The sequence below is a fragment of the Cyprinus carpio genome, chromosome A16 (genome assembly GCF_018340385.1).
Source record: "Cyprinus carpio isolate SPL01 chromosome A16, ASM1834038v1, whole genome shotgun sequence".
NCBI lineage: Eukaryota > Metazoa > Chordata > Actinopteri > Cypriniformes > Cyprinidae > Cyprinus > Cyprinus carpio.
The window spans coordinates 14,114,990-14,130,975 of NC_056587.1; the positions used below are offsets into that span (position 1 = coordinate 14,114,990).

At 36.2% G+C, this 15,986-nt stretch overlaps 2 protein-coding genes across 6 annotated transcripts; both read left to right on the forward strand.

The window, feature by feature from the left end:
• Window positions 1-191: 191 nt before the first annotated feature.
• Window positions 192-3,626, forward strand: LOC109050560 (GPI mannosyltransferase 2-like). Its single transcript, XM_019068120.2, has 3 exons — window positions 192-1,177; window positions 1,394-2,539; window positions 2,626-3,626. The coding sequence occupies exons 1-3, from the start codon at window positions 1,088-1,090 to the stop codon at window positions 2,923-2,925; spliced, it is 1,536 nt and encodes a 511-aa protein (XP_018923665.1). The 5' UTR covers window positions 192-1,087; the 3' UTR covers window positions 2,926-3,626.
• A 726-nt stretch (window positions 3,627-4,352) lies between these two features.
• Window positions 4,353-14,407, forward strand: LOC109050561 (palmitoyltransferase ZDHHC18-A-like). Of its 5 annotated transcripts, XM_042772828.1 has the most exons (12): window positions 4,353-4,509; window positions 4,613-5,296; window positions 5,525-5,685; window positions 5,779-5,928; window positions 7,138-7,185; window positions 7,437-7,574; window positions 8,283-8,334; window positions 8,766-8,868; window positions 9,017-9,126; window positions 9,415-9,517; window positions 10,837-10,907; window positions 12,353-12,622. In XM_042772828.1, exons 2-11 carry the CDS (start codon window positions 5,070-5,072, stop codon window positions 10,876-10,878), a joined length of 1,134 nt encoding a protein of 377 aa, XP_042628762.1. In that variant the 5' UTR covers window positions 4,353-4,509; window positions 4,613-5,069; the 3' UTR covers window positions 10,879-10,907; window positions 12,353-12,622. The 5 variants fall into 5 exon arrangements, with proteins under 5 accessions (XP_042628762.1, XP_042628759.1, XP_042628763.1 ...); XM_042772825.1 differs by lacking the exon at window positions 10,837-10,907 and having other exon boundaries at window positions 12,353-14,407; XM_042772829.1 differs by lacking the exons at window positions 10,837-10,907; window positions 12,353-12,622 and adding an exon at window positions 10,535-10,816.
• Window positions 14,408-15,986: the final 1,579 nt, after the last annotated feature.

Sequence of the window (15,986 nt, forward strand, 5' to 3'; positions counted from 1 at the left end):
CCATCTCTTTCACACACTCTCTTGCTTCTTATCCCTTTTTATCTATCAAGAATGAGAGCGGACACTCAAGTTGGGTTAATTGCATCAAAATACCTAGGTATATAAACTGAACCATCTTTTGGCCTCCACAGTTCCTCCATAGTACAAAAAAAAACAAAAATATTAAAATCACATCCCCTTACAAAAAAAAAACAACACAAGAAGAAGAAACACAGCTGAGATATTTTTTTCTCCAGTGATATGAATTCTGCATATTTGTATTTCAGACTATGTAGCTTAATGTAAATTCCTTGTTTTTTCCCTTTTTGGCTCAATGAATATCATTTATTCACTATGAAATCTTTATACTATATGTTCCACGTGGTAAAAATAAATGTACATTAAATCTTGGTAAGATGTTTGTGATTATTTTCATTTAGATGACAAAAAAAATAATAAAGAAAATAAATAACAGGCCTCTTCCTAGAATTCTGTAATTATGAATGGAAGGTGAAAACCGAATGCATGTTACAAATTAACTCAATTTGTAAGATTTAATATTAGTCTTATACTAGTGCTCAAAGATATTTATTTGTCCGCTAAAATGCTCTCCATCAGTTGAAAAGACAATAGAAAAAATAAGGAAAAACCCTGCGTTTATAAATTCTAAATAATTGATTACATCACCGTTTTGAGTGGCGTTCACTGTCCATACCAGATAGGTATATAGAATTAACAGAAAATAACAGAAGTTGATTAAAAAAATTAGTTTTGTAAGAATAGGTTATAGATATATGGGGCTTTTATTTTGATATTTGTGAGACTGCGTGCCGGAAGTGCATGTTGTTAGTTCTGTCGTTCAATTCTGTGGCTTTATTGCGATGAATTGGGGAAAAAAAACGTGTATATAATTTGCTTTGATTTATTATTCGCATTCGGACGCGGGCTTTTGCAGTTGTTATAATTAAAAATTCCAAGAAAGCATATTGGCCTTTGGCTTCTTTTTGTTTTAATGATGGCTCCCCGTGTCATATCTGCTACTTTACTGAGATTAATATGATTACCTTTTTCTTCATGGGACATTTTCTACTGTTTATTTCTGTCAAATATGTCGTCTTCAAACAGTTGTTTAAATGAAGACGCGTGGACAGTTGTAAGATTTGCGACGTTCACGCGACTGCTTTCCCTTTTTTTACAGGTAAGCACCTGACATACACAAACGGCTAAAATAGACTAAAATTATGTGTTTGTACTTTGTATTTTGACGCCTGCTTAAAATACTATAGAAATGAAGAATTCCATAAAATCAGTACCTGGCCGGCATTTTTGTGAAATTGAGATTAGAGTGACACCTACCGCACAAATTGAAAACAAGGTACATGACAAATTGCTGTCTATCTTTGCTCTCTTGAAGGCTGTGCTCAATGCAGTGATTCCAGACCACGTGGCAGATGCCTTCAGCCCTCCACGATCAGAGACCCCTCTCCTGCTCGACCCCGTCATCGAAGCATTATTTGGTGGCCTTAGTCGCTGGGATGCAGAACATTTCCTCTTCATTGCAGAGCGTGGTTACTTATATGAACACAACTTTGCATTCTTTCCTTTGTTTCCTCTCATCCTGCGATTCCTGGCAGCCACTGTCCTGTGGCCTTTCTGTGGATTTCTCACATTGCATGGTCGTTTAATTTTAGCTGTGGGTATAGGGAATAGTGTTCTCTTTATCCTAAGTGCCTTGGCATTATACAGACTGAGTCGTTTGGTGCTGCAAGACAGAAAACTTGCCCATGTTGCAGCTTTAATGTACTGTCTGACACCAGCTAATGTTTTTATGGTAGCAGGCTATTCAGAGACCCTCTTTGCAGTGCTTACCTTTGCAGGCCTCTGGCTACTAGAGACAAGATACACACTTGGAGCTTGTCTTCTGCTTGGGTTCGCTACTGGTACTCGTGCCAACGGACTCGTGAATGCTGGATTTTTGCTGTATCTCACTTTGCAATGGGCTCTTGCCCGTGCAGGGGCTCTTAGCAAAGGAGCAGGGGGCTTTCAGTATCGGCACTATGTCTGGGAACTTATTCGTTTTGTTCACACAGGAGCATTTTATGCAGCTTTCGTGGCACTGCCTTTTTGTTTGTTTCAGTTCTATGGCTACCAAATATTTTGTCATCCGACTGCTACTCAGGTTCCTCCTGTGCTGCTTAATCTGGCCCGGGACAAAGGATACCATGTGGCTGATGCAGCATCTCCCACACCAAATTGGTGCCATTGGCGAATTCCAGTTTTGTACTCGTACATACAGGATGTTTATTGGGATGTGGGCTTCCTGCGATACTTTCAGTGGAAACAGATACCCAACTTTATCTTGGCAATGCCTGTTGCAATTCTTGGATTCACAGCTTCATATATGTACATAATGGCTAACCCAGTGTTTTGTATGTATTTGGGGTTGGGAGACAGTGGAAAAGACAGAAAAACGCATGGTTTCTGTAACCCAAGGGTCTTTGTTTACATTGTGCACAGTTCCATCCTGCTTCTAATTGGAATATTCTGCATGCATGTGCAGGTAAGACTCTTAAAATCGATCATTATTATGTAATATATGTAGTATGCTTGCTCAACTTGCCTTTTCTTTATATCGTGTCCTCTCAGGTGTTGACACGCTTTCTTGCTTCGTCCTCGCCTGTTCTCTACTGGACCAGTGCCCATCTGCTTTTTCAGTATGAACCTCTGCTGCAAGATGAAAAGCTATTCAGACCAGACCAAATAAAACGGCAAAGGGATCACAAACCCTGCTTAAGTTTTGCAGGGATGTGGAGAAATAATCAAGTAGTTTACCTCTTGATGCACTGGCAGACTTGCTCCATTTATACACGATGCATCCTGGGCTATTTCATATCATATTGGTTTTTAGGTCTGGCTCTGCATTGTAACTTCCTTCCCTGGACTTGATAACTTGAAGAGCTTGTTTCAGTCTTCATGACATTCCTGTGGCATAATATTATGGTGTTTGACAAATATTGTTGTAATTAATGTATTTTATTGTAATAAGATGGTTTCTGGTATTCCTTAAAAGGCTAATATATTTTGTATTGAATTAGTATTTAATGAATATCTTTACTGGAACATTGAAAATTTATTCTTGAATTTTTCTCTTATTAAATGAAACTTGCTGAAGCGGAGTTATATATTACTGTCCAAAGGTTCGGGGTCAGTACTTAAAAAAAACAACAACAACAAAAAAAACATTTATTCAGCAAGGACATATTAAATTGATCAAAAGCAGCACAACTGTTTTTAACATTGATACATGTTTCATAAGCACCATCAGTGTTTTGGAATTATTTTTGAAGGATCATGTGACTGTGACGACTGGAGACAGGAATAAATTACTTTTTAAAGTAAATTAAAATAGTTACTTTAAAAAGTGCAGCATTGGTGTGCAAATGTCTTAAATGAAAAACATTTTAGAAAATCTTACCGACTCCAAACTTTTAAAAGTTTGTGTATGCTTTGTTTGAATTGCAGAATAAATTTTTAAATGACCTGTAAAATTATGAGGCATTCAGAATTTTGTCTGCAGTTTGTCAAATAAAAGGGGTTTACTTAGGCATGGATTGCACATGGTCCTGTAGCAAGACCCCTGTGATTTTTTGTCATGTCACCATCTAGTGGCTCCAAAGTGTCATAAGCGGTCTGTGATAGTTCCAGTGTTATTTTAGTATTATGTATTATAGTATCAATTGATATTTTGAGTTAGCTTTTATTATTTTAAGTTTTGGTAATTGTGTGCTTTTGCTATTTTTTTTTTTTTTTTTAAGAAAGGTCTATTTAGCTTTATTTGTATTTAAGTATTATTCATTTTAGTACTTCAACTCACACTTATTTCAATCAGTTGCCAAGTTAACATTTCTAATTTATGAAGTTTAAGCTTTTCTTCACATATTTATATTTTATTTAATTTTCAGCTTTATTTCAATTACCAAAAACATTTCTAATAGTTTTAGTTAACAAAAACAGTCACTACTAGTTAAAACTACAGTGAATTAATACTGGATTAAAAAAAAAAAGTGTGAACAGCTTTTATGTTTTATAATATTTTCATAATCATTTTGTTCCCATAGTTTTTTAGAAACTGTTACTTTAGCATAAACTTAAAAGAGACAGACAAACAAACAAAAAAAGTTTATGGTTTTTAAAAAGGTAAAATAAATTGATTCTCTTTGGCCAACGAGAGGTAATTAAATAGGTTTGTTTTTTATTATTATTGTTATATATATATATATATATATACAAATATATAGATTTGTATCATGCTCGCCCCTTACTCGACATTTTTCTGTACATTTATGATTGTGGAGGTATTCTGTTACATTCGAAATGTTGCTGAAGGAAAAATAAAAGATCACTTCGGAAACTACGCTCTTTCGGAAGTGATCTTTGATTGGTCTGCCTGAGATGACGTAGCCCTTGCGAGTCATTGGTCCCTTTCTTCAGGTAACGTTAATCCTCGGCTAGGGAAGTGGTCGCACCGAGGTAAATATTGTTGTATCTTATCCGTGGTTGAACACTGTGCTATATTGGTACGGTAAGAGAATTATAAACAACGTAATCTGATCTAATTTTCAATGCCCAACAGATTAATTCCGGTTGGACAATTTAATATCGACAGCGATCGGACGGCTTGGTAATTCGAGGAGCCGAGTGTCGTTCAAATGACGGTTGAGCAGCCAGCGAGGAGCAATGTCGTCCGCTGAGATATGTTATCTTGTTGACAGCTAGTCAACAAGCTAACGTAGTTAATTAGCGTAGCTAAGACCCCTGATTTACCGAAAGCAACACAATGGCATGATAATATAGTAATTGTTAGTCAATATATTCCCTTTAGGGGATGCTTAGTTGCAAACGAATGCGTTGAGAAATATATTATGTGAGGATTATATGAGGACTTTCGAGTTAGCTGAGTTCGATAGCTGGAATCATTTTAGTACCCAAGTGATTTGTCAATGTCGCTCTAGCTTCTTCTTTGTTGGGGCTTGGTTTGAGGTTACATCTATACTGTCCTACCGCTATACTATCAGTCACTTTTTTTGAAAATGAAAAACTGTGAGTATCAACAAATAGACCTACGAGCGCTCAGAACATCGACCACCCGGACCTCCACCAACAAAAACTCACAGCGTGTACGGAGGAAATGGGAGGTTTTCCCAGGAAAAAATCGCTTCTACTGTGATGGGCGTATTATGTTGGCCAGGCAGTGCGGTGTGCTCCCGCTGACCATCGTCCTTATTTTCATCACCAGTGGCTTATTCTTCAGATTTGAGTGAGTACGAGCAGTATGCATTCACACACAGAGACACCAGTGTCCACACTGCTGGACAGCACTGCAACTACTTTTGACAACAGTGACATCTCCACCAGCTGATGTAGCCCTTCTTGACATCATACCAGTATGAAAACAGTTGCTCCCACAAAGTTATCAGAAAGCACACTTACAATATTTGTCTCAAGTTCTAACTTTGTTCTTGTCTTTGTGTTTGATTCATAACAGTTGCCCCTTTCTGGTGCATCAACTCACTGTCTTCATTCCAGTTATTGGTGGGGTTTTATTTTTATTTGTCGTCATCACCCTCCTTCAAACCAGTTTTACAGACCCAGGGATTTTACCCAGGGCTTTGCCAGATGAGGCTGCGGACATTGAGAAACAGATCGGTGAGACTTTGATTGTGGTGTTTATTTTTCATTATTTTGTGTCCTAACATTGTTTTGTGTATGTTGGTATTAAAGTTGTGGGTTTCTTTAAAGATAATTCTGGATCTTCAACATACCGCCCACCTCCCCGCACTAAGGAGATCCTTATAAACAACCAGGTGGTTAAGCTTAAATACTGTTCCACATGCAAGATGTTCCGTCCGCCTCGGACATCCCATTGCAGCCTGTGTGACAACTGTGTTGGTAAGGCTTGATCTCTATATTTCAGCAAACAAAGTTTCTGCATTTAATGAAATAGTTCATCCAAAAATTTAAGTATCATCTCTTACTGACTCATTCATGAAAGTTTGAATGCAATGTGAATAGGGACTGAAGCTTTAAAGGAATAGTTCACCCAAAAATTAACATTTTGATAATTTACTCTCTCATGTCATTCAAAGCCTATATGACATTTGTGACCCTGGATCACAAAACCAGTCTTAAGTCGCTGGGGTAAATTTGTAGCAATAGCCAAAAATACATTGTATGGGTCAAAACTATTGATTTTTATTTTATACCAAAAATCATTAGGATTTTAAGTAAAGATCATGTTCCATGAAGATATTTTGTAAATTTCCTACTGAAAATATATTAAAACTTATTTTTTGATTAGTAATATGCATTGCTAAGAACTTCATTTGGACAACTTTAAAGGCGATTTTCTCAATATTTAGATTTTCTTTCACCCTCAGATTCCAGATTTTCAAATAGTTGTATCTCGACCAAATATTGTCCAATCCTAATAAACCATACATCATTGGAAAGGTTATTTATGTAGCTTTCAGGTGATATATAAATCTAAATTCTGAAAAATTTACCCTTATGACTGGTTTTGTGGTCCAGGGTCACATTTGTTCTTCTGTGGAACATAAATGAAGATATTTTAAGAAATGTGGTGTTTTGTTGTTGTTGTTGTTTTTTTGTCCATGCAAATGAAGTCAATGGTTACCAACATTCTTCAGAATATTTGTGTTTGTGCGTGTGTGTTTTGCAGAAGAAAGAAAATCCTACCGGTTTGTAAAGACATGAGGACTAGTAAATTATAACAGAAAATGTATTTTCTGGTGACCTCCCTTTATAGCTTCAACAAGAACCATAAAAGCAGTCCATAGAACTTGAGTGCTATATTCCAATCTTACGAAACCATACACTTTGTGTATAAATTGAAATTTCATTCATTATTCACTGGTACCTCTACAACCAGAGTCAGTGCAAATTTAATCAGTCTGATTCATGAACTAATAATTTATACCTGAATCTATCAGGTTCTTTCACAAATCTTACAATGCAGCTTCTATAATCTAACCTCATGGAAAGCACCATTAGGGTCGGTGGATGTCAGGATTTTCAGTAAAACTCTGTAAATTAAACTTTTAAATTCATTTTAAATTTTCATCTTTTTATCATTCACAGCCATTGATTGGCATCAGATGACTTGGAAAGTAGCGCACAAGTCAAATGGTCAATTTTTATGAAACTTTTACTGTGCTTTTGCTTTTTTGAACCTTAAATGTTCTAGTACCCATTTAGTGTAATTCAATGAAAGGAAGTCATATTGGTTTGAAACCAAAATATGTTGCTTTGATAATGAATGTGTAATAGTTTAACCTCTAATACAAATCACTTCCTTAAAATCATTACATGAGAATGCACAGTTGTTATATGTAAGTGTTGCTGTGTCTGAGAATGTCCTGTCTCTTTTACCTTTGTAGAGCGGTTCGACCATCATTGTCCTTGGGTGGGGAACTGTGTTGGGAAGCGAAACTATCGTTTTTTTTACGCATTCATAGTGTCACTATCCTTTCTGACCTCCTTTATCTTTGGCTGTGTGATTACTCACCTCACATTAAGTAAGTTTCACAACACTTTTTGCACCACAGTCTCCATCTTCATCATAAAAAAAAATCTTAATACTTATCTATGACAGTTGGGGGAGAGCTATAAATGAATGCATCTATTTTGAAATAGTGATTGTTCAAACCAAGAAACCTTTAAATACTTACTATATAGACGTTCAAAAGTTTGGGGTCATTAAGATTTTGCTATTTTCATTTTTTAAGAAATTAATACTTTAATTCTGCATGGATGCATTAAATTGATCACAACTGACAGTAAAGACAATTATAATGTCATAATGAGATCCAAATAAATTATGTCTTGATCATCTTAAATCATAAAAAAATAATTTTTCATGGTTTCTTCAAAAATATTATACGGTACAACTGTTTTCAGTATTGATAATAATATGAAATGTTTCATGACCACCAAATCAAGCATCTCAGAATGATTTCTGAAGGATCGTGTGACTGAAGACTGGAGTAATGGCTGCTGAATAAATTACATTTAAAAAAAATATTCAAATAAAAAACATTTATTATAAATCGTAATATATTTCAAAATGTTACTGTTTTTACTGTATTTTGATCAAATAAATGCAGCCCAAACCTTTAAGCAGTACTGTAGATGTATATGATGAGATTGTCAAAGTACAACAACAACTTTTTTTTCAGTCAGGTTTGAAGCAGGTTTGTTCTCTTATCAGTTACTCTCATCAACAGGATCACAAAGTGTGAATGGTATCATCCAGGCAATAAAGGAGAGCCCGGCCAGATATCCTTTTTACTGTGTTCACACCCCTGTCTCCATCGCTGGGATGTCTGCACCACCCCTTTCCCCAGGAACACACAATAGACTTCACTATTTGTTTACAGGCCCACTGCTGTTGGTTCTAATCCTATTTATCCCTAATCGGCTCAAGGATTCCACCACGCCCTGCTTTCCTGTCAGGATGTAAAGAGTTGCCCCTAGATACAGATTCTGCTGGTGTCCCTTTTTAAGATTGTGGCTTGAGGTCACAGTTTTCCACCACAACCTGTCAATTGTGTGTTAATTAACCTCTTGTGGTTCATGTGATTGGGAAGAATGTTCAACATTGGATTGATTTTGCATTATTGTTTTTAAATCACTGCACTATTATTTTGTATATTTTGTACATTAATACACATTTACAGCAGATTTGCATCCTTAACCCCCTCCTTCACTGTTGTCGAGGTTGTCATTTGTTTTTTCTCCATCTGGTCCATTCTGGGTCTGTCAGGTTTCCATACTTATCTTGTGGCCTCCAATCTCACAACCAACGAAGATGTAAATATCACAATGAATGCTAAGTTAATGTTTAATTTTAAAAGCTGTATTATCAATTGTTTTAGAATGTAATCAGCAATTCTCATTTAATTGTGGTGTTTTATATAGTCAGAATGAAGAACAGTTTCTTTGTGTTTAATGATTGCAGATCAAAGGCTCTTGGTCCAGTAAAAGAGGAGAAGAATCAGGGAATCCGTACACCTATAACAACATCTTCACAAACTGCTGTGTGGTGCTTTGCGGGCCAATGCAACCCAGGTCTGTACTGCATGCTCATGCCAACATCGTAGTACACCTTCTAAGATTTTGCTAAAGAAGCAAATATTTGTTTGTTTGTGAGTGAATGAAGGATGTCATTTAGCTGAAGGCTGATGTACATCCTGTGCACAGTACATACTGTTACAAACAAAAACACATTTTTTCAGATCTGAAATGTTAATTGTACAATTCTTTGACATGATGGCCCATCTTTCCCAATTCAGTCTGTGCTGTGTTTTGAAAGTCAGGTCACAGTAGGTCACCTACTCATCCTGTCATCTTTTGCAGCTTGATTGACAGAAGAGGCTTTTTACCTCCAGATGACACACCTCCAATTGTGACCTCTGACACTGAGCTCCCTCATTTCATGGCTAAGAATGACACAAATATGGTAAGAGTGCTTCATCACATGATATCTTCAAGGTGTAGGGTGGCCATATGTGCAATTCAGACGGGACACGTCCTGGCCAGGATTTTAATATTGCCTAAAACATCCAAAGCAGTTTGATCAATAACATGCAGGTATTGTACATAATCGACCAATCGTGGGGCTGCGCGTGAGAAGGTGAGATCTACAGGGAACGATCAAAGCGATGCAAATATGAGCACGTGTTTGTTTGTTCGTTTGACTTGAAGCATCACTGTGCACTGATCAAAAAAGACACCAGAGTAGGTGCGAGAGCAAATCAAAAGCATAAGGAGCCGTCTGCTCTGCTCTCTACAGCTCTCATGAACATCACACAGTGATAGACCTGCACAGTGCAAACAGCCTAAACTTGGATATTTTTGGCAATATTAAAATCATGGCGGGATGTGTCCCGTATGAACGGCGCATTTGGCCACCCTATCAAGGCGGAGCATTAGTTCCAAAATCACATTGGCACTAAAAGTATTTTTTTAAATAGTTTAAGCATTGTGGCTATAGTTTAACACTCTGATACATTAGTCAGGCAAAAACATTCCATGGCATTTCAAATCATACACTACCACTCTAAAGTTAGGATTCAGTAAGATTTATTTTAAACAAATTAATTCTTTTATTCAGCAAGGATGCATTAAGTTGATCAGAAGTGAAAGTAAAGACTTTTGCATTGTTACAAAAAAATATATTTAAGTGAAATGCCATTGTGTTTAAGTTCATATTATTACTGTATTTTTCGATTAAATAGAGACATATCTCAAAAAGATCTTACCAACCCCAGACTTTTGAATGGTAGTGTAAATATGAACAGAAACCATGACTTGAACAGATCTGATACCATAAACTTTGTCACAGAAAAACATGTGAAAATGAATGTGAGGTTATCCTGGTTTGATCATGTTTATTTTAAAATAAACCTGACTTGCTGGGAAAGATCTCATATTTACAGTTAATGAGGCTTGCACCTGTTCTGTTTGATGTGTTAAGATATGCACATGGAAAAAATTTTGATGGATGACAAATGGATTGAAACAGCACATCAACCTTACGGAAGATTATGGAGTCACGTTTCAGTAAAAATTTAAACAAGTTGGCAATTAAGGTTATAAATGCTATTTTAAGATGTTTTTTCACTGCTGTATTTGTAAATCTAGAGTGGAGTGAAATCAAGGATATATTTATAAAAATAAAAAAAAAGTCCACAAATTCCACTCCAGCTTTGTTTTAGTTTATGATTTGATATTGATTTGCATCAAGCCCTGATGTTTCAAGTTCTGAACTTCACACAGGAGGAGAACTGTCAGGAGTTTGCTCACTCCTGCACTGCCTGAAGGCTCCTGCAGCTCTGTGACATTCGATGGTAAGGGTGTGTTATGGGGCTGCTTGCATGCCATTCCATGGCTGCCTTCTCATGACTCTTTGGCTTTTATTTGAACTGTCTAATTGGCTTTCATTTCTTTGTTTTAAAACCATTATCATAAGACATGTCCATCATGTGAGAGGAAATTGGGCTTGGGCTTGTTGTCTCTGTTCCTTCTTTGTTCCTGGATGAGTGTTTTAGCTGGCATCTGTTTTTACTCCATTTTGTGATGGTCATGTTCATATATTAGTGTTCGCTAGAGGTCTGCAGTAGTTTTGTTTTTCCTCCATTATGTCATTGTTTCCTAATTAATGTATCATCGTCATCACGATTCATCTGTGCTTATCTCATTCTCATCCACTCTCGGGATTCTGTTGACCGAGGTCATGGTAATTCTCTTCACTAGTTCTCATGCACACGTGTTCTTTTCCACCTTCTCTCTTGATGGATGTTCATCCTGATGTTAAGGAGGTGTTTTCATCTTTGCAAGCCCTGGAGATCCCCTTATAACATCAGCAGCACTGCTTGAACTAATTGGAAACCTTGAAGTGAAATGCTTTGTTTCCATTTGTCGCTACGTTTTCATCTTATTAGTTCCTTGGCAATACTAACCTACTTTCATCTTTATTCTAATCTGGTTCTAGTTCCTCATACTTACACCTGCTCTGCTGTCTAACATCAGTTGACTTTTTTATTTTATTATTATTTTTTTTTACCCCAAAAACATGTTTTATGACTGTGATCCTTGTTAGGGGTTTTGTCTCTTAACTGGGGCTACACAATATGTTGAAATAAAATTGATATAGCAATATGGCTTAGTGCGATTGTCAAATCGCTTAGGCTGTGATTTTAATTAAATGTATTCTTTACTAGAATTTAAACCGGTATAGTTCATGATACAGTGTTTCAGCGTCTGAGGACGTCGTAGTTTATTTACTGCGAATGGAGCCCTTCTGAGACAGCTGTATGCATGTAAATAAATACACAGAGCTGAACTTCACTCTGAAATCGGCAGCCCTTCAAAATAAAAGCTTGATGGTTTACCATTTGAAAATTGAAAAATTGAGTATAAAATTATTTTTTTATGCTCAGTTTATTTAACAGTATTACAATATATTTCGTATTCAATATTTTTGTTTCATAATATCACAATCCCCATATTCTAATCAATAATCACATTAATATCATGACAGTTATTATTTTGTAGTCATATTGAATTGTTCAAAAACAATAGGGATGTGGCTTACAAAAGCTCACAAAGAAAGAGATTTTATTTAAGACGTATTTCCTGTAGGTGCACTCTCTAACAAGATCACCACACTAACTCTACGATGATCCATTTTTTCTAAATAGTTATTTGAGGAATCATATCAACAAATTTTGCAAAAAAAAAAATAAATAAAATTTTACTTAATTTTTAACTTTTTTTGCCATTATTTTCGCAGTGCACACAAAGCACAAAGGAGCTTTTAGAATCAGTGGCACACTCCACGATGATCCAGAGCACCTGCACTCCAGGCACACCCAAAACCACCCCGGTCAGCCAAGAGAGTCTACTGAGTACCGTCTCTATCACTGTCTCTCCCTCCAGCAAGTCTCCTTCTACCGGCTGCTCAGGCCGCCAGGCCCGGCGCCCCATTGACGTGCCCTGCTCCCAGAGAGGGAGCAAACAGGCCGCTCTTCACACCCATAAAACCATGTTGCGTGTATCCAGCCCTCCCTACTCTCTTGGCCACAGTCCGATCATTCTTAGTGACGCTCCCAACATGGGCTTTATCCCACTTAACTGAGCGCAGTATCTCTGCCACCAGCAGCCTTGTGCAAACACTTTGAGAACAGCATCACACTTTTTAAGAAACTGTGACATACTATACTCAGGATCCTTTCAGGAAACATGGCATCTTTCAGCAAATGGGAATAAGCCTGCATTGACTTCTTAAATAACAGAGGGATTTGGAGATTTTTTTTGTTCCGTTAACATCAACATACACTTGGTGGAGAGAAGTGCAAAACATCTTCAGATGATCAGTGTTTTACAAAACCTCAAGCCGTTCTTGTTTCAGCCTTTTGCCAGCCTCTTAGACCTAATGCAATAATTATATGATTTGAAAGGTCACTTGGGTCTAAAAAAGCCTTACTTCAGAGTCACTTCTGTTCATTTTATGTGGTGTTAAAGACCTTCTACATTAAAGTCATTGTTGGTTAAAAAGTATTCACACCAACAGCCGAGTATATAAACAGCAGTTATGAATGGGTATCAGAGAGCTCAGGATTCAAGGGTTAATGAGTTTTCGATGTATGTGATACAATGTTACTGTTGGTCCAGGGTTTATTTTCTCCTGTATAATGTTGCGGCTGCAAATGAATTAACAGCTTTCATATTTATGTGTATTTTGTGTCGTTTTAATACAGGGTCTTTCCTTCATTGAAAAATTTTCGGTGGCAAACCCAAGTGAAATTTGGGCGTCCTAAAGCAAATGAAATAGTATTTAATGCAATATTTTTGCCCTAAGATCATTGTCTTCATCTTGAGTTCTGCATTTTTAGGTGGAAAGTGCTAGAGCACAGTGTGAACCACAGACCACAAAACCTGTGTGACCCTTTTAATTTCTGCTTTAAAGTAGTGTCAAGGACGTCAAATACCTTAAACAGCTAGTTAGCCCTAAATTCATAAACTGTAATCTTAGGAATGCAAATATGGATGACACTTCGAGGTAGTAAATTTGGGAACGATATTGTACATTTAAATTTTTTCAATTAGGCATTATGAACTAACGATTAAAATGTTTTATCTTTTTACAGCATTTATTAATGTGCTAAATGTTAAATTCTACATATAATACTTTTTAACATTTCAAGTCATATCAACAAACATTAATGTATTATGAGCAAACATTAGTTAATTCTAACTTGGATTAATACATTTTCAAAAGGCGTTTTTCATTATAATTTTAAGATTACCAAACGTAAAGCGTAATTGCATGTAATTGTCATTGCTATTATAATACATATTGCACAAATTATGTATAATGTATAATTATAAAAATGAATTGAATATTGTATAATCAATCAAATTTGCACGTGTGTATAAGCAACCACCGAAAATCATTTTTAATCTAGGAAAAACCCTATAGTATTTTTGACTTTTCATCGGTGGGTCAAAGATTGTTTTCTGATTGTTATTTAAGTGTTTTTACTAAGCTTGAGATAAGAACTGTTGTAACAGAAACCTTTTGCCTTGAGATTGATGGATTTCTTATAAGTTATTTACATCATTAAGATGATCATCAAGTTTTTTTAATAAATCAGAGTCTGGCACAGTAATGAAGTTGACAGTGTAAGTTTCAAAATGTTTTGCTCATCTAAGAACTTAGACTTATAGAAGTTGATCACTGCCAGCAGTGTTGAAGGGATAGTAAATTAATAATGACTTGTGTTTTGTGTTATTGTACTTTTTCACCTGAAGATTTAAAGACAAAGTAATAAACAAATGTTCTTTCAACTTGTGATTTAATTGCCTGTTTTCATCTGATTTTTGAGGGACACAGTCTCATACCTTTTGTTACCTTTTGTGATCTTCTGCATGCCAGACAGTGTGCATTCATTTAAACAGTAGATGGCACAGTTTTCTACTTGCTATTTGCATGCGTCGTATGAGGGAAAATATAGGGAGGCATCGCTGATTAATTGCTGGCTTGATGGATTCAAGCATTTGTAGTAGTTGAAAGTGATATTTGGCTTTACCACAATGCCATCAAGCTGACCTTTATTCTGGTTAATTCTGGATGTAACAGGATTGGATATGGGAAATACTGAAATGCATAATTGTGGGGTTGCTGTATATTCTCTCGGTGTAAGCTAGTCTATTCTAACAAAAATATGTGGGATCAGAGAAGAACAATCATCAGCTGAGTTTCAACCTTTTCCTCTTCTTTCCATTACAAGGAGCTTCTTACTTTTCTGTTGGTACTCAGCATCTAGATTTTTTTAAATTAGAAAGCTCCAAGGTGTAGTCGTCAATTTCAAAGTGTTTTTTATTTAGCCCAGAACTAACCTCAATTATCCCCATCGTGCATCTCTTGCCTGTAAGATTCTGTCATTAAACCACCCATCGTTCAACCAAACTTCAGGGACTCCGGATGAAAATGTACCTGTATCTGGATAAAAGGGGAATTGATTTGCTGACAGTGCCACAGTTCTGGGGAATTTGCACTGGCAGTGAATAGGTGAAAATACCCAGGTTTGTTTTGTTGTTACATGTCTTTCAGAGCAATTATGGTTGGCATAAGCTCTTCCTTTGTATTCAGTGAACTTGTTTCTCTAATTTTTCTTTTTCTTTTTGAAGCTAAGTAAATTAAAACTAGAGGTGCGCCGATCCGATATTCAGTATCGGTATCGCTCTGATATTGGCATTTTCTGCTGGATCGGAGTATCGGTCAGACGAGACCGATCCAAATCCAATATTGTGCGTATACTATTGTGTTATTGTTAAGCGCCAAGTAAGGCACAAACTTACTTAAACTTTTTACTTGCCCTTTCTTTACAATTGTTTGTGAAATTTACTAGCAAATTCTGAGTGAAAATCGTTTCTACACCAAGTATATTTCAGGGTAGAACTGGTTGTAGGCAACTGGAGTTAAACAATTAAAATAATTTAGATTTAATTTTCATAATTTTCCTTAAATGGAGGAAACATCTGCTCTAAATGCTGTGTTGGTTTTGACTGACAATTGACAACACATCAAATGTGGTTATAGCAAAGGAAAAGTGTCTCACTGCAAAGCCATGCAATAAGGTTGTTCAGGTGAGATCACATCCTATTATCCAACTACTAGATTACAAAGAGTCAAAAGCATAGTAATATATAATAATAGATCACGTTGTAGACGGCGGCTTCACCGCTCTCTTCACCAAGATTTTTGTCTGGAGCACTTAACACTGGCAAGAAGATATTACAACTTAAAATTTTTCCACCTACGTCAATCTCAAACAAAAATGAAGACTGTCAGTTGTAGTAATTTTTGCATCTCCGATACAAAACATTCCTCCTCAGCCACTTTAATATTATGGAAATTATAG

What these genes read in the sequence shown, in the direction of transcription:
- LOC109050560 (XM_019068120.2), top strand. Translation starts at nt 1,088, where the DNA reads ATGTCGTCTTCAAACAGTTGTTTAAATGAAGACGCGTGGACAGTTGTA. An exon ending in TGCTTTCCCTTTTTTTACAG is followed by an intron (nt 1,178 to 1,393) that starts GTAAGCACCTGA and finishes GCTCTCTTGAAG; the next exon opens with GCTGTGCTCAATGCAGTGAT. An exon ending in TATTCTGCATGCATGTGCAG is followed by an intron (nt 2,540 to 2,625) that starts GTAAGACTCTTA and finishes GTGTCCTCTCAG; the next exon opens with GTGTTGACACGCTTTCTTGC.
- LOC109050561 (XM_042772825.1), top strand. Translation starts at nt 5,070, where the DNA reads ATGAAAAACTGTGAGTATCAACAAATAGACCTACGAGCGCTCAGAACA. An exon ending in GATTACTCACCTCACATTAA is followed by an intron (nt 7,575 to 8,282) that starts GTAAGTTTCACA and finishes TCTCATCAACAG; the next exon opens with GATCACAAAGTGTGAATGGT. An exon ending in TGCGGGCCAATGCAACCCAG is followed by an intron (nt 9,127 to 9,414) that starts GTCTGTACTGCA and finishes CATCTTTTGCAG; the next exon opens with CTTGATTGACAGAAGAGGCT.